General features: G+C 39.4%; 2 protein-coding genes across 2 annotated transcripts; one reads left to right on the top strand and one right to left on the bottom strand.

Annotated features, from left to right (window-relative positions):
* Positions 1–4,987: 4,987 nt before the first annotated feature.
* On the bottom strand, positions 4,988–15,809 carry LOC105393929 (steroidogenic acute regulatory protein-like). The gene is made up of 10 exons (XM_048625662.1): positions 15,572–15,809; positions 11,455–11,547; positions 11,061–11,203; positions 10,068–10,226; positions 9,408–9,461; positions 8,244–8,382; positions 7,254–7,379; positions 6,224–6,303; positions 5,508–5,628; positions 4,988–5,148 (listed from the first exon to the last, which is right to left on the bottom strand). Exons 2-10 carry the CDS (start codon positions 11,540–11,542, stop codon positions 4,988–4,990), a joined length of 1,071 nt encoding a protein of 356 aa, XP_048481619.1. The 5' UTR covers positions 11,543–11,547; positions 15,572–15,809.
* Positions 15,810–22,411: 6,602 nt separating this feature from the next.
* LOC105396937 (histone H1.1, embryonic) lies at positions 22,412–23,399 on the top strand. Its single transcript, XM_011568949.3, has one exon. The coding sequence runs from the start codon at positions 22,468–22,470 to the stop codon at positions 23,209–23,211; it is 744 nt and encodes a 247-aa protein (XP_011567251.3). The 5' UTR covers positions 22,412–22,467; the 3' UTR covers positions 23,212–23,399.
* Positions 23,400–23,720: the final 321 nt, after the last annotated feature.

Genomic DNA, 23,720 nt, shown 5'->3' with positions numbered 1-23,720 from the left:
AGGATACCCCGCTCTTCCATATACTAAGTACATTTTAAACAGTTTCTATGAAAAAGGTTTTTTTTGTTAATTTCCAAAACTCGTAGAGCAAAAGTTCAGAATAACGATGAATGAATTCAGAAGTCTTACTCCTTTTTACCCGACTGCCGAAGGAGGAGGGTAATGTTTTTTGATTGTATGTATGTATGTTTGTCTGTTTCTTTGTTCCCTCCTGTAGCCTAAACGGCTTGATAGATTTTGATGTATGAGGTATTGTTAGAAGCGTATTGATGGCGCGATGGTTATAGGCTATGTGACGTTCCATTAAAATGTACATAGCGCCCTCTAGAGGACATAACGTGATGATCGAAAAAATAATAATTCAACTTTGCCGTGTAAGGTATCAAATGAAAGGGCTTGATTTTCACATTACAAAAATATGCATTTTGAAGGTATTTAAATAACAACACCAAAATTATTGAAATTAAAAATGATCATGAACTACTGACGTAAAATTTCATCAAATAAAAAGTTACAAATAAAAAAATACAATTATAAACAAACGAAAAACCCGACTGTACGCTAAAAACATGAAAACAAGTCCCAATATTAATGGAAAGTATCGCAGGCGGGGACCAACTTGACCGCCACTCAAGGCCGTTTTCTAAGTAACATTCAGCTAAATGGTGAACCCTCTGCTGGTACTAAATGGTGAACCAACGATACTTTCCATTAACATTGGGACTTGTTTTCATCTTTTTAGCGTGCAGTCGGGTTTTTTGTTTGTTTATAATTTGTTTAGTACTATATATACCGCTTTTTCAATACCTGTAAGTACATTTTTTGGTAGCAGCATAATATTTTTACTTAATTTTAGGGTTTCGAACGTCAAAAGAAAAAAAGCAACCGTTATAGGTTCTCTTTGTTGTCCGTCTGTCTGACTGACTGTCTGTCACCGCCCTTTTTCTCAGAAACGGGTAAAGATATCAAGCTGATATTTCGCATAGATAGGGAGTACCCCAAAAAAAATATTATGGTACTCCCTGTCCCACACAAGTAAATTGGGGCTTATATTTTTTCCAGTTATTTTGATGTGTATCCGTTTCTTTTCTTTAAATCTGTATTTTTTTGTTGTTGCTGTCTATGTGTCGAATAAATGTATCTTTATCTTCAAATCACGCCATCTATCGTTTGTTTTTTTGTGGCTACTGTCTATAGAAGAAATTCCGTCATTGACAATTTTACGTTACGAATTTATTTTTATTTTTACATTTTCGTGGAGAACCAACAGCATTTTGTTAAAATAAATATAATAATAAAAAATATAAATAACCAGCTGTTCCCGCGCGCTTCGCTTCACCTTAAAAAGTTTTCCCGTGGGAATTCCGGGATAAAAAGTAGCCTATGTTCTTTCCCAGGGTCTAGACCATATGTATACCAAATTTCATTTAAATCCGTTCAGTAGTTTTGGCGTGAAAGAGTAACAGACAGACAGACAGACACAGTTACTTTCGCATTTATAATATTAGTTAGGATTATTACTTATGAACACATAACAACTTGATGCCATTAACAGAATGAACTTAGTAAACCCGGTAAACCTAACACATCCAGAGGAAAAATAAAATCTCTTTCTCTCTCTCTGAAAAACATACTTAATAGCCCAAACTCGATGCTTTTAGCTATTAAATCTTTGAAATAAAATTCAGTCACCTCCGTGTTACTGCCCTCATCAGATGCTCACGAGACCATGCCTCAACCAGCACCATGAGACTGTGTTTTTGAATCCTAACCTAATCTTCCTACGTATTGTCATCACTTAGATCCATTCACTATATTCCTGCTCCTCATCCCAGGGCCGTGGGGACCGGAGGCACGTCAGCTTTTTAAAGACATCAGCAGCAGACTAATAGAAGTCTCAAGGGACCCTAGGGCTGGCACTTACCTATCACAAAGGCTAAGCATCGCTATATAGCGGGGTAACGCGGCCAGCGTCTTGGGTACCCTACCCGACAGTGGCAGCGATCTGGCCAGCATCTTCTTTTTAGTTTAATTTTAATTTTATATTAGTTAGTTTTAGTTAGGCATTAATAATTATAATTTAATCAAGAAGTACCATGGACTTAACTAATAAAAAACATTATCATTTAATTTATTGAATATAGTATAAGAATTATGCTTCCTCAATTTCAAATCAAATTATGTTGGTGTCATAAAAGTTGAAAAAGTGCAATGACAACCAATGTGCAGTGATTTTGTGTCTGTACACAATTAGATCGCGAGCTGTCAGTGCCGCCTAAACCGACGTGACCCTTCTTTGGAGGCCACCGGCCGACTGAGTCAAACGTCGCTTGTGTTTATGATTTTATAACACAGAAAGCCGCCATAGATATTTGTATGAAGATTTGAGGGAAAAAAATTGCTCATGTTTGGGATTAATTTACACAAAATAGGTGTGTGTTTATTAAAAAACAAGGTATTTAGCGCCTAGTCCAAGCATTTATCTTTATAATTTGATAAGAATCATATGAAAATTCTTGATAATTACGACACAGTTGTTACAATACGGGAGTGTGATTTACTGGTTTTTCGTAATTAATTTACAGTTATCCATAAGCATTTACTTAAATTCGATTGATTCAGCACCTAGCTAGACTCTTCGGCTACCTGTGTGATTTTTTTCAAGGCTGTAGAGCATCATTTACTACATAATTCTATGACAATGCCAACCCTCGATTGCCTATTGCCGACCCTTAATATATTAGATCACATTTCATAGCCCTGCGGGGCTAGACATTTAATTAAGCTACCTACACTCACGTTATTATAGCATCCGCCATTTTGTTAAAAAAATGGCGCCAAATCACTCTTTTTGACTTAAACCGGTGCCATTTTGTGACAGCCGCAGCGGCCATCTTAATTATAATTTCAAAATGGCGTCACCAATCGATTCCATTACAAGTTACCATGCAGAATGAAGCTTTATATATCTTACTGATAGAGTCGATGATGTCCTGCGCGCGGCACTCCTGAGGCAGCACCCTGAAGTCGAGGAACCACGCCTCGCCCCACGACAGAGTGAACGACGCGAGGATCAACAACACACATCAAATTAAGCTGTTTATTGTTTTTTTTTTTTTTTTTTTTTTTTTTCTTTGTTTCACACAGTCACACTTACAATTATAATGGCAACAAACATTTGAAGGGTAGGGCCAGTGTCAGCTGTCTTCAGAGAACTTAACAGACGCCTGTCAGTGGCCACACACTCCTTTTGTCATCGCTGTTGTTTTGCCTGGTGTTAATGTGTGACAGTGTTCTTAAAACTATCTTAATTTTATTGGTTAGTTCTTATACAGATAATATTAATTCATGATATACTATACAATACCTACATATCAAAACTATACAATACATGCTATATACTATACATAACAAAACTATAAAATACATGCAATACGGTTTGGCCGTCAATATAAAATTAAAATCAAAATTCTCCTATTCCGCTCCATTTTGCGTTGCCAAAAGCCTTGATTGCTGGGCAACGACCTCTTTGTCCCGATTTTTTATTGCCATCTTTAGGTTGTACTCGAGGATCCGTTTCTTCGGTGCTGTTATTGCCGTTTTAGCGAGGTTGCCGATAGCGTCCTCGGTGTCATCCGCATAGTAGGTGCAGGCGGAGGTGTGCCTCGACAGCGCCACTACTGCGTGAGGTATGCTATCGTGCAACTTTATTTTATCTTTTGTTTTTATGATAATGACGGATTCTTACGTCAATCCCTGTGCTTCGTGTATGGTTAAGACGCGTGATCCCGTTCCTTCTCCAAACCCTTGGCTGGTCAGGGTCTCTTTTTCTTCCTGTGTATGCGTCAGGAATAGAGTGTTGGTTTGGGATTTTGGAATTGCTGAGTCTGTAAACCTTTTCAGCTGCAGGGATTGGATACGCGCTGTGGCTGCGTATATGCCTGAGTATACTTCTCTTAGGGCGTATGCAACATCCATGGGGTTTCTGTATGAGCACAACAGCTCCTGGGTGATGTTTGCTACCAGTGTTGGGCGACTGTACCTTAGTTCGAATAGGTTCTCTCTGTCTATGTACGGTAGCTGGTTGATGTCTCCGATTAGAGCAATATCACTGGCACGGGACAGGCGGGCGGCAATTACGATTGCCCCGAAATGGTTCATCAGGGCCTCGTCAATTATCAGGCGTTGGCATCCGACATGTTCTCTAAAGCCGTTTACTAGGACTGATGCCATCGTACGTACCCTAGTTCTAACCATGTCCCCGATCCTATGCGCTAGCCTGTTTCGTATATCGACGGCCGCCTCAGTTGTCGTGGTGATAATGGTGTCTTTGCTTACATCGAAGTTATTTACCACCCAGGTTGTCTTCCCACATCCAGGTACCCCGAATGCACAACTGGGGGTTTTTAGTCGGTTAAAGGCCGACACTACCTGGGTCCCATTCCCAGGTGTCTGTGTAGATTTTCCTCCAGGAGTGCAAAAAAAAAAAAAATTATTAATAATATGTAGGTATATATATATATAAAAGATAAAATATATATATTATAAGCTTCCACATTGAGTAGTGAGTAGTTAAAAGATGAAGATAAAAAACAACCAAACTCTCACAATATATTGATCTCTCAAAAAGGCACGGACATAAAGTCTGTGGAGTGATAATAAAATCTTTAAAAAAAAAAAAGCTGTTTATTGATGCTGTCGCCATTTATGATACTATAAAGCGTTTTAACTTTGTAGCCCCGCGGGGCTAGACACTTATTTAAGGTTCGTATACCTACTTATAACAGCGCTTTTAATCTATTAGATCGCATTTCATAGCCCTGCGGGGCTAGACACTTGATTAGGCTACACTCACGTTATTATAGTTTCCGGCATTTTGATAAAAAAAATGGTGCCAAATCTTTCTTTTGGACATAAACCGGCGCCATTTTGTGACAGCAGCAGCGGCCATCTTAATAATCATTTCAAAATGGCGTCACCCATCATTTTATAACATTAGAATGTAGATAATATATGAGCTGTATGTCTTACTGATAGAGTCGATGATGTCCTGCGCGCGACACTCCTGAGGCAGCACCCTGAAGTCGAGGAACCACGCCTCGCCCCACGACAGCGTGAACGAGGCCAGGATCAGCCACACCTGGGGGCCTGCACTCCGCGAGCGAACTCATGGAGCTGTTTATTGACCCCATTTTAACAGTAAATCATTGATACTTTAGTATTACGCCATGTTTAATCTTTAACATTGAACTACGTAGCCCTGCGGGGCAAGACACTTATTTAGGCAACGTATAGGTACGTACTAATAATAGCGCTTTTAATCTATAAGATCGCATTTTATAGACCTGCGGGGCTAGACACTTAATTAGGCTACGCCAAATTACTCCTATTGACACAAGCCGGCGCCATTTTGTGACAGCGGCGGAGGCCATTTTGTAAAACGTAGCATAAGGATACTAGGTAAATTTCCCTGTCACACTTAAATAGATGGGAGTCTTAAGTCTTACTGATAGAGTCGATGATGTCCTGCGCGCGGCACTCCTGAGGCAGCACCCTGAAGTCGAGGAACCACGCCTCGCCCCACGACAGAGTGAACGACGCCAGGATCAGGAACACCTGGGAGACTGTCTGCACTCAGCGAGCGAACTCATGGAGCGGCTTATTGATTTTTGACGCCGTTTTAACATCGAATTAAACGTTAGGCTATTGGCTTTTTTTGACATGGAACGTCGTAGCCCTGTGGGGCAAGACACTTACTTAAACTAGCATAGCTAGCCTTCCTCTTATTACAGCAACCACCATTTTGAATAGGACTTAACCCTCGGTACATAGATCTTAGTTATGACGGTGAAAGATACTAAAGGGCGTTTTCAATCTTTTACAAGGAAGTTGGTAGCCCTGCGGGGCAAGACACTTATTTAAGCAACGTATAGATACCTACTTAAAACTCATAGCAGCGCTTTTTATCTATTAGATCGCATTTCATAGCCCTGCGGGGCTAGACACTTAATTAGTCTACCTTCACGTTAATATAGCCACGTCCATTCACTACTTTTGATATAAAACGGCGCCATTTTGTGACAGCCGCAGCGGCCATCTTAGGTAACATTTCAAAATGGCGTCTATAAATTTGACACCTTCAGAATATGCCTTCTTGAATGAAGCCTTATATCTTACTGATAGAGTCGATAATGTCCTGCGCCCGACACTCCTAAGGCAGCACCCTGAAGTCGAGGAACCACGCCTCGCCCCACGACAGAGTGAACGACGCGAGGATCAGGAACACTTGGTAGACTGTCTGCACTCAGCGAGAGAAATCATGGAGCTGTTTATTGACGCCATTTTAACGGCTAATTAAGCTGTATGATGTTGATGCTATCACCATTTTTGATACTATAAAGCGTTTTTAACTTTGTAGCCCTGCGGGGCAAGACACTTATTTAGGCTTCGTAATACCTACTTATTATAGCGCTTTTAATCTATCAGATCGCCTTTTTTAGCCCTGCGGGGCAAGACACTTAACTAAGCTACACTCACGTTGTTATAGCAACCGCCATTTTGATTAGAAATTGGTATTTTTTGCGTCAAATCACCCCATTTGACATAAAACCGGCGCCATTTTGTTATAACCGCGGCCATCTTAACTAAAATAGCAAAATGGTGTCTTTATATTTGACACCTTCACAATTTGCCAAGCTAAAATAACTATCTTACTGATAGAGTCGATGATGTCCTGCGCCCGACACTCCTGCGCAGCACCCACGACAGAGTGAACGAGGCGAGGATCAGCAACACCTGGGAGACTGTCTGCACACAGCGAGCGAACTAACACAGCTGTTTATTGACCCCATTATACCGGCAATTTAACCTATGCGGTTATTCATTCAGAGTAGATTTATCATAGCCCTGCGGGGCAAGACACTTACTAAGGCTACATTGCTGTTATTATAGTTGTTCAAAGTTCAAAGTTCAAAGTTCAAAGTCATTTATTTGTGATTCACAGGTCAGAAGTAAGGTGTAAAATTACAAAAATGTTGTCACCGCTAAGTCACTTTAAACACTAGTCAGCGCTTTTAATATACTAAATGGCATTTCACAGCCCTGCGGGGCTATACACTTAATTAGGCCACACTTACGTTATCATAGCATCCACCATTTTGAATAAAACCGGCGCCATTTTGTTATAGCCGCAACGGCCATTTTGGCAAAATGGCGGCACAAAATGAGTGGCACAAAGTAAGCTTTTAACTTACTGATAGAGTCGATGATGTCCTGCGCGCGAAACTCCTGAGGCAGCACCCTGAAGTCGAGGAACCACGCCTCGCCCCACGACAGAGTGAACGAGGCCAGGATCAGCAACACCTGGGAGACTGTCTGCACTCAGCGAGGGAACCTACATGAGTTCGCTCGCTGAGTGTAGACAGTCTCCCAGGTGTTCCTGAGGTGACTGTTTATTGACCCCATTATACCGGCAATTTAACCTATGCGGTTATTCATCCAGAGTAGATTTATCATATCCCTGCGGGGCAAGACACTAACTAAAGCTACATTACTGTTATTATAGTTGTCACCGCTATTTTAAATACTAGTCAGCGCTTTCACTATACTAGATGGCATTTCATAGCCCTGCGGGGCAAGATACTTAATTAGGCTACACTCACGTTATTATAGCATCCACCCTTTTGAATAAAACCGGCGCCATTTTGTTATAGCCGCAGCGGCCATTTTGGCAAAATGGCGGCACAAAATAAGCTTTAAACTTACTGATAGAGTCGATGATGTCCTGAGCCCGACACTCCTGAGGCAGCACCCTGAAGTCGAGGAACCACGCCTCGCCCCACTACAGAGTGAACGAGGCCAGGATCAGGAACACCTGGGAGACTGTCTACACTCAGCGAGCGAACTCATGCAGCTGTTTATTGACGCCATTATACCGGCAATTTAACCTATGCGGTTCTTCATTCAGAGTAGATTTATCATAGCCCTGCGGGGCAAGACACTAACTAAGGCTACAATACTGTAATTATAGTTGTCACCACTATTTTAAACACTAGTCAGCGCTCTTAATATACTAGATGGCATTTCATAGCCCTGCGGGGCTAGACACTTAAATAGGCTACACTCACGTTATTATAGCATCCACCATTTTGAATAAAACCGGCGCCATTTTGTTATAGCCGCAACGGCCATTTTGGCAAAATGGCGGCACAAAATTAGTGGCACAAATTAAGCTTTAAACTTACTGATAGAGTCGATGATGTCCTGCGCGCGACACTCCTGAGGCAGCACCCTGAAGTCGAGGAACCACGCCTCGCCCCACGACAGAGTGAACGAGGCCAGGATCAGGAACACTTGGTAGACCGGCTGCGCTGCGTCTGGCCACTGAATGAATGAAATAAATAAGTAAATATGTGGAGACATCTCACATACGGCCATGCGATCACCAGCTAGGCAGAGCCTGTGATATGGGTGTCGGACAGCTGATATATCTTCACAAATACATTTATAGATACATACACTATAACTCTTACCTAAGTTTCCAAAATCTAACTTAAAATAAAATAAATTATATGGGCAGTACAAAAGCTATCTTGTTTAGTACCTACGGTTAGCATGTCGATTTTAAGGAGTGAATAAATGAACGAAAGAGTTTCTCAGTGGAGAAATGAATGATGAAGAATGGATGAGTTTTGTGAGATGCTGCATTGTATATAGAGTATCGGTCTTATTCATAAAAAGTTACGGGAGACCTATAGGCCTGCTATAAGCAAATGTCAAAAAAACTTTATTCATAAACGATCAATAGCGCTAAAGAACTCTCCAACTGATTCGTAAAACCTTGATATGCTAAAGTTGGCTGGACCCTACTATACACCTTCCGTAAACCTCCTCTTGTACAAAAACATGGCGGCCGGTCAACAGCTGTTCTGCTTTATTGACGATTTGACATTTGTTGTGAGTTAATATTTGCTGAAAATAAGTTGCCATGGTAACGTAAAAATTTAATTATTTTTTTTGTAAGTTTTGGCTTGGCCAACTGCGCCTTTAAGCCAACGTAAACTTTTTTAAGTGCCGCGCCGTGGCTAACATAGATAATAGAGATTGATAAATGAATGAAAGTTTTCGCTATTTTTGTTTATGGTTTCGTCGGACCGGCAACTTAATAGGGTAAATGTCAAAATGTTTGGTCTGTGAAATCTATTAGCATCACTATAGTTATTGAAGGTCTACGGAACTATTATGAATAGAGATTTTTACGAAACCTCAAATAGGCTTAATGTGTTCCGTAACTATTGAGCTCAGTAAACCTACTTTAAGGTTTTTTTATGAATAAGACCGTAAGACTAAAGTTTCGTTCTAGGTTATTGTGATTAGCTATTATTATGTAAAGAGAAAAATATACTCACGTCGAAAAAAAACACTTTTGCTATTAAAAAGGCACATGTTCCCCCTGTAGATAGCTGAAACAAATAAAATTCAGTTTTACTTTATATTTGTACAAAAAAACTTATACATATATACAATGAGAGCTTATAAAAAATATGAGTAGGTATGTAAACAAGTAAGTATATTAAACAAAGTTCAGGTAGGACTCCGATACTAATTATTATTCTATTCTATTCTATTCTCTGTGGGGGTGTAAGTACCTGCACCTGGCTCTCTCGAGTGGAACCTTTGTGCATATCCCCAAGGTCTAAACTGCCTTCCTAAGCTTGGACCATTTTCCCACCACGCTGGTCCACTGCGGGTTGGTGGGTCCACATATCTAGATGTGCTAAATCTAGATATGCAGGTTTCCTCACGATGTTTTCCTTCACCGTAAGAGCGATGGTATACATTGTACTTAAGTTAAAAGAACTCATTGGTACATGTCAGCGCCGGGATTCGAACCCGCATCTCTTGCTTGAGAAGCGGGCGCTTACCCGACTGAGCTACCACCGCTCCTACTAATTATTATAATAGAATATTATTTTTTTTTCCAGAAAAAAAAAGAAGCAATTTTTAAACCCAAACATTTTATTCAATTTATTTTTTTAATCATGTTTAAATAATAAATGTATACTCACAGCTATAACGCTCCAATTATTTATATACAGCAGTGCGTAGAACAACAGTAGCACTGAGAAACGTATAACAGCTAGTAGCACGATGTCGAACAGAGATATCTTTATGTCGTAGTGCAGGATCTCTCTGTTGAATATCTGTTCTAGCGTCTCTCCGCGTAACTGAAACGATAGGAAATATAGGTACATAAATACAGGGTGTCCAGAATAGGTTTTAGTGAGTCGGTGACAAACACTATCTATTCTATTCTATTCTATTCTCTGTGGGGGTGTAAGTACCTGCACCTGGCTCTCTCGAATGGAACCTTTGTGCATATCCCCAAGGTCTAAACTGCCTTCCTAAGCTTGGACCATTTCCCCACCACGCTGGTCCACTGCGGGTTGGTGGGTTCACATATCTAGATTTGCTAGATCTAGATATGCAGGTTTCCTCACGATGTTTTCCTTCACCGTAAGAGCGATGGTATACATTGTACTTAAGTTAAAAGAACTCATTGGTACATGTCAGCGCCGGGATCGAACCCGCATCTCTGGCGTGAGAAGCGGGCGCTTACCCGACTGAGCTACCACCGCGACAAACACTATCTATAAAAGGTACAGCTTGGTTTCCTTTGTTACCGTGACAAACAACATCTGTGTACGTCTGTGTATCTGTCTGCGGTAGCGTAGCACTTCAACGGCTGAACCGATTTTCGAATTGTTTTTTTTACGGTCGTAGGTAATGTTACCCCAAGTGTTCTTAGCCTTATTTTATCAAAATCGGCTTAGTCAGCAGATAAAATGTGGGTCTCATATTTCGAGCTTTATCCTATTAACTCGAGGCCAACAAAACAATTAACCTACTTACACTTTTCTACCAGTTGAAGAAGAGTAAGAACCTATTTCAGAATGTCTGAATAAAAACTGTCTTTTATCCCACAGATAGCCATTATCCACACATAGTGAAACACACTCTTAAAGTATACTTATATAAAAAATATCAAAATGTCGTCTCACCATGACACAGATGAGCCACATGAGGCTGGTGAACAGCAGGTCGAACGTGACGAACAGACAGAAGAACCGGCGCACCGTGGACATACGCCCTTGAGGTCTATGTCCTGCCACTAGGTCTTCTGTCACTATGTTCACCGAGTGGGCTGGAATAGAGGTAGTGTGGGTGTTAGTGGAAAGATCGAATGGTAAAATTGGACCATGGAACCCTAAATTAATAGCTTTTGACACTTTAAAATAAGTTTAAAATACCTAAGGTAGATGCAATGCAATATTTTCTCTGTATATAAAACATGTCCCATCTGTGCCATTATGCTGGTAAAAATGACATAGTCATTCCAAATAACTTTTGTTCTGACCAACAGGACACCCTGTATGTAGATAGCTAGGTACTTACAATTAGTATAATTTCTGTAAGGATACTGCGGTGACGTCACACTGCCCAGCAGGGACTCCGCCGCTTCCCTTATGTGATAGTCAGTCATTATACCTGAAAATAAACATAAAATCATCAAAACCATTTAATCATTATACCCGTAAAGATCTATTTATTATACTTTTCGTATTATGTATTACAAACATGAGTATGTTAGGTCAAGGACTAAAGTTGGTACAGAGTCCAATTACAAAGTATCAAATTCAGCTTTTGAGTCACTTCTTCCAAAGAAAAATATATAAGTAGGTCCAGTAGTAAATTAGTATTATAAAGGCATACAGAAACAGGCATATACTGTTCTTTTTTGACTGGTAATTTTGTTATCCTAACTAATCCTAATCCTAACTAATATTATAAATGCGAAAGTAACTGTGTCTGTCTGTCTGTTACTCTTTCACACCAAAACTACTGGACGGCTTTGAATGAAATTTGATATACACACGGTCTAGACCCTGAGAAAGAAAATAGGCTACTTTTTATTCCAGAATTCCCACGGGAAAACTTATTAAGGTGAAGCGTAGCTCGCGGGAATAGCTAGTAATGTATGAAAGACTATCATTGCTATTCCCTTGCCCATGCCTGATTTTATCTAAAATACAATGCTAATAATACAAGAATTCATGTGTCAACACACTTATCATAATCATTGTTTTTACTGTATCCCTTGTTTACATATAAAATAATTAAGTAATTACTTATTATCGACTCCCAAAGTAAGCTTTTCAATATTTAATGCTTGTTTCACAATTTCTGCATAAACTTTATCAATTATAATAACTGTACAGCTACAGACATGAGACTGATGGATCGTATCAGAAATGAGGTTATCCGTCAGAGGACTAAGGTTACCGACATAGCTGTCAAAATATGCAAGCTGAAGTGGCAGTGGGCTGGTCATATCTGCCGAAGAACCGATAACCGTTGGGGTAGACGAGTTCTCGAGTGGAGACCACGAACAGGCAAACGCAGCGTGGGACAGCGGCAGCGCTCCTGCCCGCTGGACTGACGACCTTAGGCGGGTGGCGGGTAGTGGTTGGATGAGGAAGGCCGAGGACCGAGTGTTATGGCGTTCCTTGGGAGAGGCCTATGTCCAGCAGTGGATGATTATTGGCTGATGATGTACAGCTACAGAACTATCTAAAACTTACCCCCTTATTCATAGAAAAGTTACAATACGTTTTAACTAATTTTCAACACACTGAATTTTCTTTCATCTCAACCAACTCCTGACATTTCCTTATTTAACTTCAGTGACTTTACCGATTGTGACGTTAAGAAGAGCATACTACATATCACATCGAATGCGATCGGTACTGACAGTATCAGTCGGAACATGGTTCTTCCTATTCTTGACATAATCCTCCCAGTAATCACACACATCCTTAACTATTCCATTTCCTCTAAAACATTCCCATCCGCTTGGAAAGATGCTCAAGTCACTCCCTTGCCCAAGAAATCCAATCCATCTCTTGCTGACTTCCGTCCTATTTCCATCCTTCCCTTCCTTTCCAAGGTACTCGAACGTCTGGTCCATTACCAGCTGAATGCATTCCTAGTGCGAAACAACTTAATGAATCCGTACCAATCTGGGTTCCGCCCGGGACATAGCACTGTAACGGCCTTAGTGAAAATCACTGACGACGTTCGTCAGGGTATGGAGAATGGTGAGCTGACGGTGCTGTCACTACTCGATTTTAGCAATGCCTTCAATACAGTCGATTATGACATACTATTGGGGATATTGCGCTCTCTTAATGTATCTCCAACGGTAATTGACTGGTTTCATAGTTACTTGCACGGGCGCCGGCAGCGAATCCGTATTGAGGAGTCATTCTCTCTATGGTGCAGCACAACGGCCGGAGTCCCGCAAGGTGGCGTGTTGTCCCCTCTTCTCTTTGCCATATTTATTAACAGTATTTCTAATCACTTATCTTCTTCCTACCACCTTTATGCAGATGATACAAATATACAGCCATGCGCCTTTATCAGATCTCTCCGTTGCAATCAACAGAACAAATACTGACCTAGAACATATTTTGACGTGGAGCAGTGACTTCGGCCTAAGAGTCAATCCGACTAAAACCCAGGTGATCATTCTTGGCAGCCCTAGATTTATTTCCATGATTGACTTCGATTCCCTTCCACCAGTTATTTTTGATGGTGTACATATAGAGTGGAGTAAAGAAGTTAAAAACTTGGGGGTGTATCTGGACAGATCCATGACATGGAAAAAGCAGCTGGAAGTAGTTAGTAGAAAGATGTTTGCTTCAGCAGGTTCACTTCGCAGATTGCGGAATTTCTTGCCCACTTCCACCAAAATTGAGCTTTCTCAGTCTTTACTTCTACCTATTTTAGATTATGCCGATTCTTGCTATCCAGATTTAACTGAGGAGCAGTTAAATAAGCTTGAGCGACTCCAAAATTTTTCTATACGGTTTATATTTGGCTTACGCAAATATGACCATGTTTCCGACTTTCGCGCGAAACTCAAGTGGCTCCCTATTCGTCTTCGTCGCAATGCCCACATTCTTTCACTTTTATATTCCATACTCTTTAACCCAACATACCCCGCTTACTTAAAAGAACGCTTTCAGCTTCGTTGTGAATCTCACAACCTGACACTGCGCTCTACCCACAATCTCCGCCTTAATATCCCTCCTAATACCACTAAATTCTTCAGTGCTTCTTACACAGTACGAGCTATCACTTTGTGGAATGATCTTCCTTCAAAAATCCGACAAGCACCAACTCTGGAAACCTTTAAGAGAATGGTGAAGGAACACTACCTTAAATCAACTGTTTAGCTGTTATCAGATCATTAAATATGTATTAAAAATCATGTATGTAGGTATAATATGTATGATATGTATGTGTATGTATATGATGTATGTATGTATATGTATATATGTGTTTGTATATATATATATATATGTATTATATTGTATATAATTGTGTATTGTAATACATGTAGTAGGCGTATGTACTTGTGTGTATTTTTTATTTATTTTTTGCTTATATTTAGTGTGTAGTAGATAATAATAACTTAACTTATACTATATTCCTTGAGTAAGTACACTGTACCCCTTTTATATCTCTAGTCCATCCATCCAAAGGTTGTCTGGAAGAGATCGCTATAAGCGATAAGACCGCCTTTTGTACCCTAGTTAAGTGTCTATGTAAAATTTGTTAATCATTTCTTGGTGTACAAATAAAGAGTACTCTATCTATCTATCTATCTAATAAAATGTTTTGTCCCTCTCTGTCAAAGAACAAATTGTTCTTTTTCTTTCGTAACTTCTCTATGAATAAGGGGGTCCAACAACACTAACTTTGCAACAGATAGGCTCTACAACTCACTCTAGCTCTTGGCTGAAGTATACTTGGTTAAGGAAGTATGATAATAGGTATATAGATAAATTAATTTATTAAAAAATATTTGTTAATGAGTCTTAAACATGTAGCATGATATCTCCAAGTTGCCTATCAAGAGTGTAGATTAAACCAATAACCCTTCAGTCCTTCAGTGTATGGCAATTCTGCTACCCCCACACATATTTATCTCACAGTTTTTGAGGTGTATCTCCTGAATGTAATCATTGTATGTAATTGTTTCTTATGGAAGTGAATAAATAACTATAAAAAATCTATGTGTATTTTGTCTTATTAAGAAAGATAACACAAGAAACCAAATTCTATGTCTCCTTCATGAGTAGAGATGTAATAGAATCCCCCACTATGTCCAATTAAGTCAACAATACAAAATAACATAGTGTATTGACAATACAATAGGTTGTAAAATTAAACAGACAGGAGTGTTAACTGACCTAAAACTAACATATTAAGATAATATGTTCGGTGTTATTATTATTCAGTAAAACTGTTAACTGTGTTAACCAATCACCTCATTAGGCAAATCTAAAATGGTAAGAATAACACTGACCTTCTGGACAACGTTGTGAGGTCGAGGTAAACTCTAAACACGTGAAATGGTCATTAGAAACGTTCTTTACACTTTAAACAACAAAGCTATCTTTATCTATACGAATAAAACGGCAATTAAACAAAGAATTGTACATACCTTAGTATTTGTTTTGATTATTCGACAGTAGTTTTACATGAATCTCTCGTCTGTGCTAAGACGATAAGAGCACAGAAAATGGTAACATATCACTGATTTACTTACATAAGTTCTTACGATTTTAAAGATTATTTAATTAATGTAATCTATTGCTGTTTAAAATAAAATTCAAATGAGAATTTTGGTTAGATTTCGATTTACGATCACTTTGACATGACAGAAGCAATAAACACACAAAAAATCTGTCATTAAAATGACAGTTGTCATACCAAAGACAAACAAAACATAGACTAGAATCATAGACAACAATGTTGTGGATGGTTGGCAAGGCTATTATTATTCTGAAGGGCTGGGAGCCACATTCACTCGACAGTTCATAAAAAGATTAGGTCAATGACGAAAGGTAGGTAAATCCAGGTAAATCATATATGGCGCAAGTATGAATTTATGTACAATGACCACAGCATTTTATTTTATTGTCGTATTCGTATTAAGGTATTACTAGCGCCATCTAGTTATGTTTTTTTAAATGAGATGTCTATATTTTTTTCTTTCGTTAATGGTAAAAATATCGCCAGACCAATATAGATAAATATACTTACCTACTTCATCATCATCAGCTCGTAATCGTCCACTGTTGGACATAGGTATAGTTAGGGAGGGTCACGATACTCAGAACCACCTCAGTTCTTCTTCACTTTAACTATATGGCCGGCCCACTGCTACTTCAGCTGCTACGTCGATTAGGTGAGATCTCTGGCGAAATTCCTTATTTTTATGTGGTCCTGCAGAGAAACCTCGAGGATAGCTCTTTCCTCCGGCATCGTACGTAACGGACACATCGTAGGTATTCACACAAGTGCGCCCACTTCATTGGCATTGCCAAGGTAGACTCTAAAATCGGTGGACCAGTCCAACAGTGTCAGCATCGCATATTTGAAGAACCATACGTCCATCACCACTATCACCAGTAGGACGCACTGATTGAAGACGTTTGTCACTAGACTTTGAGGTATGGCCGAGGTGAATATATATTGTGTTGACGCGTCCCTTATACCTACTTAGTACTAACCAAAAAAACTTCCACCTTTGTTATGCAATGTAAAATGTAGACCAACTAGGTACCTACTTAGTTAATTAGATGTACCTAAGTATGTTCCCACCTAGTTACCTACGTACTTACCTACTTACGGAAAGGTTAATAAATACCGAATTACTAGAAAGAATACAACACTTACTTTATTAATTAATCATACCTACTTACATTACCTTGACAATCGTTTCAATCTGCGTCCTACGAGCTGTCCTCGTAGCTGTCTGATTGGTGGAGACGCTGCTACTCATCAAAACCACTGCTCGCCGCGTGACTAAATTATCAGGAGGTATATATTATTATAGGACAATTAAATTAAAAAACTTAAAATAAAGTACCGAGGGAGGTACGAGAGTAAGTACCTACCTATTTTCACTATCAGTACGTGTGACACAAATGAGCTTAGCTAACGAATTTGATATCCAAACTTGGCAGGCAAGTTGGAGTTTAGAGACACTCTTCGGATAAATTTTCTGACCACGCAAAATTAGTTATGCTTATGGTCGCCTTTTCTTGTAACATAAGTACTTACTTACTTAAGTATTTTTCGGTAACCATAGGATGGGAACAGTGTTAGTTAATATCTACGGAATAAGTACCTACCTACAGAAACTTTTCTATTCCTATTCAATACTCTGTAGTGGTGTAAGTTTCTGCACCTTCTCCAAGGGAACTTTTGTGCATATTCCCAAGGTCTAAATTCCCTTCCTAAGCTTGGATTCCCATGCACGCTGGTTCACTGCGGGTGGGTTCACATAATCCTAACTATATATATTTATATATTAATATATAAGGTCAACCGGGGCCAAGTCGCCTACGGGGCTAATGCCTCGAATCCATTTATCTTCCGAACCACATACTTTAGAACTACTGGAGTCATCTGCTATCTATCTTTGTAACTGAAACTTTTACCTCTGACCAATAGATGTCGTATCCGGGTTAATTTTCTTAACAATTCTGCCATTTTAATTTTTTCACCTCTTTCGGCCACCTCAGGTTTCCTGACACGTTTTTTTGAATCGTTCCAAATGTGTGTTTGTTTAAAAGAATCTATGTTTCCTAACTGTAAATACTGTTATTGTTTTGTTGCTTTACATATTGTTTTGATTATTTTATTGAAATAACGTAAGATTCGGACACAATATGTAATTACAAAATTGTAGGTTTAGCTTTTATTTTGGGGTAAATGCCTCTGGGCTGATGGGGTTATTGCCTCTATTGCGGCGCAATAGCCCCATTTTCAGAGGTTCTAAACATTTTATGTTATGATAAATGTATTTAATACACTCACGAGCAATGAAAAAGTTCCAGTGACAATTAGCACCAAATTACTCCTAAACGAAAAATACTAGGTTAATGGCGCCTTCTGCAATATTGAAGAACATTTAACGGCGTATCAGAATTAACATTCTTAGGGTGGGTTGCACCATTTAACTTTAACTATAACAAACGTCAAATCTCTTAGCGAGACAAATCAATCTTCAAGAGATTTGACGTCTGTAATAGTTAAAGTTAAATGGTGCAACCCGCCCTTAGATTGGTAATCCAACTAAAACGTAAATAATTTTAATATATAATAAACTAAATATTTTAAAAACTTGGCGTCATTTGGTGTCGACATTATAATGTTGTTAACACGGTTTATAGAAAATAATCATATAATAAATAAAAAATAGTCATTTTAACAGAATGATCCCACTTGTCTAAATAGTTTTGTAATGATTAAAATTTCGTCAGACTCTAAAAATGTTATACTTACTAATTTAAAGTTGTGGTTTGATTGCAAATTATAAAAAATATGCCCTTGTATGCTTTTATACTGTATTTTAATTTGTCACGTAAGTATTTATACTTTTTTAAGTCCAATAAAGTTTTCATAAATAAAATGTTGAGCACCCCTGGAATCTTGGATGGGGTAAATGCCACTACAAGAAATTAGGCTACGTAGGCGCCATAGCCCCAAAAATTTTTGATCAACTAATTCTCCTTAACTAAGCGCAGTATTTAGTTTACAAGCTAATAATTAGCTACGTTAATAGTAATTCTATAAATTATATCTACTTACACTTGTAAAAACCTCTTCCAAGCACACAAAACTAGTAAAAGAGGCATTAGCCCCACTAGGGGTCATTGCGCCTAAAAATGCCATTTTTTGTAGAAACGTCGTTTACACGTAGAAGATATTTAAAATTCTACAAAATTGCATCAAAATATGAACCTAGATAAAATTTCCTAATATGTATCACAAGTTATAGCTTAATAGGGCGTATAGTCTGTTTGTTATGATCAAATGAATATGAAAGTCAAAGTATTGTGGCGCAATGGCCCCGGTTGACCTTATATTAATATTATAAATGCGAAAGTAACTGTGTCTGTCTGTCTGTCTGTCTGTTACTCATTCACGCCAAAACTACTGAACGGATTTGAATGATATTTGGTATACATACGGTCTAGACCCTGGGAAAGAACATAGGCTACTTTTTATCCCGGAATTCCCACGGGAAAACATTTTAAGGCGAAGCGAAGCGCGCGGGAACAGCTATATAATAATCTAGACTTGTTAAATCTAGATACCTAACTATGAAGATTTCCTCACGTGCTCCGTTTTCTTTCAGCATAAGAGCGATGGTAGTGGTAGGTATTACATTGTACTGATCAAATTTCAAACAACAACTTTGATAAGTATACATTTCAGCGCCGGAATTCGAACCCCTTCCTCTGCCGTCAGAGGCTTACCCGAAGAATCGTTTACACCTTACTGCTTTAGTTCTAAGAGTTTTAAAAATTCGTTAAAAAATACGGATTGTTAACGGATTCTTCGTAGAAATTTTGTTGGTCACGTGCACGTGACTATTTATGGAGACTTTTTTTACGAATTTCCATTAGTGAAAATTCGAAAAAAAAAGCATATAGCATATTATGATAACCGTTCGGGTAGACGAGTTCTCGAGTGGAGACCACGAACAGGCAAACGCAGCGTGGGACGCCCTCCTGCCCGCTGAACCGACGACCTTAGGCGGGTACCGGTAGTGGTTGGATGAGGAAGGCCGAGGACCGATGAGTGTTGTGGCGCTCCTTGGGAGAGGCCTATGTCAGCAGTGGATTGCTATTGGCTGATGATGATGATGAAGGTAGTAAGTATTTAGTAGTAAGTTGTTCAGAATGACCAAAAGAGTCACCAAAGCCAGGAGATCGGCTATACCACTAGGTATTCTACCAACACTCTGAATAGGACAGAGTCACAGTGTTGATTTAGGTAACCACCTAAACTATGTATTAATAATTTATATAATTTAATTATGGCGCTTCATGTAAAAAATCCCATGAAACGCATACCTATAGGTATTTTATTTACTTAGTTGCACTCTACGGTTGAACTTTGATGACTTACTTATATTTATGATATTACTTAATACCTAACTATGTTTGTCGTTTATTTCTGTGTATCTTTCTTGCCATCCCTAAACTGGCGATAAACGTTGAATATTAAATTTATTCGCATGAATATTCAAATTAGTTCGTGGTATCCGGTGAACTGATTAATTAGTTTAATAGGTACTTATAAGTACCTATACTTAGGTGGGTACTGGGTACCATACCATACATGATGCTAAACAAAAATCTTTGTAGCAGTGAGAAAGTAATACCTACCTACACATTAAGGTAAGTATTTCAATGAAATTTACAGAATCAAGTAAGTACTACACTCGCGAGCAACCAAATCGACTCAAGCCTTCACGGCGCACATATACATTGATTTTCCTAAAACGATAAATGGTAAATATAAAAGTGATATGTCATTCGAAAGCTGAAGAATTAGGCTTTCAATTAAGATCAATACCATAAAAAAAAACTAAGCGCAGATTTAATGACGCATTTTAATTGCCCGTCAGTGTTAATTACCTCATTAGGAATCCACGCCTTGCGCTACCTGATCCCGCTATAAAACCTTTCCACATCCGGTGTACCTTATCAGTCGCTTGTTGCAAGTTGACCGGTACACATCTCGTTGCATTGTATTCCTTGTTTTCGCAAACCCATGGATACCACACCAGAAGAAGCTGCTCAAGTTGTTGCCTTGCTGCAACAAGGGTTAAGTCAGCGAGCAGTCGCTGCCCAGCTCCACTTGAGCCAGTCTGCTGTATCCCGAGTATACAGACGGTTCCAAGAGACTGGTGCCTTCAATCGAAGACCAAGAACGGGCCGCCACCGCTGCACTTCAGAGAGAGACGACCGCTTCATTGTCTCAACCTCGCTGCGCAATCGACACCTTACGGGCGTTGATGTGCAGCAAGAACTGAGACGTGTACGACAAGTGGCTGTCAGCGAGTGGACAGTGAGAAGACGCTTGAAGGAAGCCAACTTGACACCAAAAAGACCTGCATCAGGCCCCAAATTGACTGCAGGCCACCGACAAGCGCGTCTTCAGTTTGCTCGAGAGCATCTCGATTGGAGCATTGCGCAATGGCGGTCGGTCCTGTTTACTGATGAGTGCAGAGTGTGTCTGCATGGCAGTGACAGGAGAGGCCGGGTCTACCGGCGTCCGGGGGAACGATTTGCCCAATGTTGTTTCGCTGAAACAGTAGCATATGGCGGCGGTTCCTGCATGATGTGGGCTGGTATTTCTCTAGAGGGAAAAACCGCACTTGTTTTCGTGCCTGGAGGCGGCCGAGGAGGCGGGTTAACAGCTGATCGGTACATCACCGACATTCTACTCGGTCATGTTGTGCCCTATGCAGAATTTGTCGGTGAAGACTTCGTGCTAATGCACGACAATGCCCGCTGCCACACGGCACGAGTCAGTCGGCAGTTTCTGAGAGAGAAGGAATTGCGCACGATGGACTGGCCTGCGCTCAGTCCTGACCTGAATCCCATCGAACACTTATGGGACGAGCTCAAAAGAAGAGTTCGGGCCAGGAATCCAGTCCCTGCAAGCGTGGACGAGCTGAAGACAGCTTTATTAGAGGAGTGGGACGGCATTCCTCAGGAAACTGTCAAAAAGTTGATAAGGTCTATGAGAAACAGGCTGCAGGCTGTAATTAGGGCAAGAGGGGGCAATACAAAGTATTGATTTAAATAAATAAATTTTTATCTTAACATTTTTTGTTTAATTTGTATAATACGATACCCATACCCTTTTTTCCTAAATTCCCGTTTTTCCTACAATTGCGTTCAGACATCATTTATTTCAAAAATGATGAATGGATTTCAATAATAATGATATCAAATTAAAGCTGACATCTTAAGCTTTTAAATGACATATCATTTTTATTATTTCTATTCATAATTTTACTTGTATTAATGTATGTTTGCGCCGTCAAGGCTTGAGTCGATTTGGTTGCTCGCGAGTGTACTTATATGTATAGGTGCCTAGACTGCCTACCTAACTAGATAGTGGTTAGGTAGGAAGTAGGTAGTAGGAACTATAGGTGGCGTTTCTCAGCAAAGTAATCCTTACTAATATATTATAAATGCGAAAGTAACTGTGTCCGTCTGGCTGTCTGTCTGTCTATCTGTTACTCTTTCACGCCAAAACTACTGAACGGATTTGAATGAAATTTGGTAGGTACCTACATACGGTCTAGACCCTGGGAAAGAAATTTAACCTAATTTTTATACTCGTTCGACTCATTTGACTGTAAAGGAATAAATGGGATCCGATTTGTTCCTAAAGCGGTAAAACTTTCGCACAGTAACAAACAACGTTTTTCTGTGCGGCAATGCTGCGACGTAGCTAAGCGCGCTGTCGCAAAAAAAAAACTATAAAAATGACACCCGTCCCGCCCGCATCATCGAATACAAGATGGCTTCCGAAGATTCCGACATCGAGCTGTCATCGGCTTTGTCGAAAAAGAAAATAGTCAAGATGCCAAAGAGTCCCACGTCTGAAAGTTTGCCGGAGCACGCGGATCCCAAAAAACTCACCACAAAGGTCATGATCCAGAAAGCCCTAACTGCTTTAAAAACCCGGAAGGGCGTGTCTTTATACGCCATAAAGAAATATATGGAAGAAAACTTTGAAGTCAACACGGAAAAACTGAACTTTTACATCAAGAAATACATCAAGTCAGGTGTGGAGGCTGGCACCATCATTCAGACCAAGGGTGTGGGCGCCTCGGGGTCATTCAAACTGGCGAATGTGAAAGAACGGACAGAAAAAAAGAAAACCGTCAAGAAACCCAAACCCGTAAAAGAAAAAAAAGAAAAATCTGGAACAAACGAAAAGCCCGCCAAAACCAAAATTCCAAAGAAGAAAAAAACCATGGAAGAGAAATTAGTCAAAAAGACGAAAAGGCTCACAATAGGCAAGGAAAAAAAAGAAAAACCTGAAGCTAAAGTGCCGAAACAAAAGAAAGCCAAGGAGGTCGAGAAAGAGGAAAAAGAAAACATGCCTAAGAAAAAAACAGCGAAGTCTATGACCATGAAGAATATGAAGGCGGCAAAAGGCGCTAAAACTCCCGCCAAAAAGAAAGCCGCCATGATGAAACGGAAAAGCATCGGGTCAATAATAAAACCACCAAAAATGAAGCCGAAAGCACACGCCTGATACTATTTAAGATATAAGTATTGTAATGTGATAATTATCAAGTCTTTTTATAAGTAGTTGTATTTAGTCCATAAGTTTAATAGGTACAAATGACGTAGGTAGGTTATTTAAATTATGTTATTAATAAATGGAAATTGTGAAGTCACAATTTATTTGATCATTTTACTTTTTTAAGTCTTAATTTTTGTTTGCATGTAAGTAATATTTATTTTTCATAATAATAACAGAGTTAGGTAAATAATAAAAAAACACATCATCATTATTTTTTAAATAAAATTAGGGATGTAATGTGAATCATAATATTTATTAGGTATCGATAAATATTAGTGATGGGCCGAATGTGGTTTGAACCAATGTTCGGCTTTGGCCGAAGTGCGGTTAAATTTTATACGGGCGAAATACTCTGTTTTTTTTTTATTAAGTAGGTACCAAACTACAAAGGTACCTGTAATTAATGTTATACTATCGTAATCGTAGGTAGGTATGGACCGAACACAGCCAATGAGTGA

Source organism: Plutella xylostella, chromosome 2 (assembly GCF_932276165.1).
Source record: "Plutella xylostella chromosome 2, ilPluXylo3.1, whole genome shotgun sequence".
In the NCBI taxonomy this organism is placed as follows: Eukaryota; Metazoa; Arthropoda; class Insecta; order Lepidoptera; family Plutellidae; genus Plutella; species Plutella xylostella.
The sequence above is the reverse complement of the archived record's forward strand: the minus strand, read 5'-3'. Positions and strand labels throughout refer to the sequence as shown.

What these genes read in the sequence shown, in the direction of transcription:
- LOC105393929 (XM_048625662.1), bottom strand. Translation starts at nt 11,542, where the DNA reads ATGACTGACTATCACATAAGGGAAGCGGCGGAGTCCCTGCTGGGCAGT. An exon ending in GGACATCATCGACTCTATCA is followed by an intron (nt 7,380 to 8,243) that starts GTAAGTTTAAAG and finishes TCCCTCGCTGAG; the next exon opens with TGCAGACAGTCTCCCAGGTG. An exon ending in GGACATCATCGACTCTATCA is followed by an intron (nt 6,304 to 7,253) that starts GTAAGTTAAAAG and finishes TCTCTCGCTGAG; the next exon opens with TGCAGACAGTCTACCAAGTG.
- LOC105396937 (XM_011568949.3), top strand. Translation starts at nt 22,468, where the DNA reads ATGGCTTCCGAAGATTCCGACATCGAGCTGTCATCGGCTTTGTCGAAA.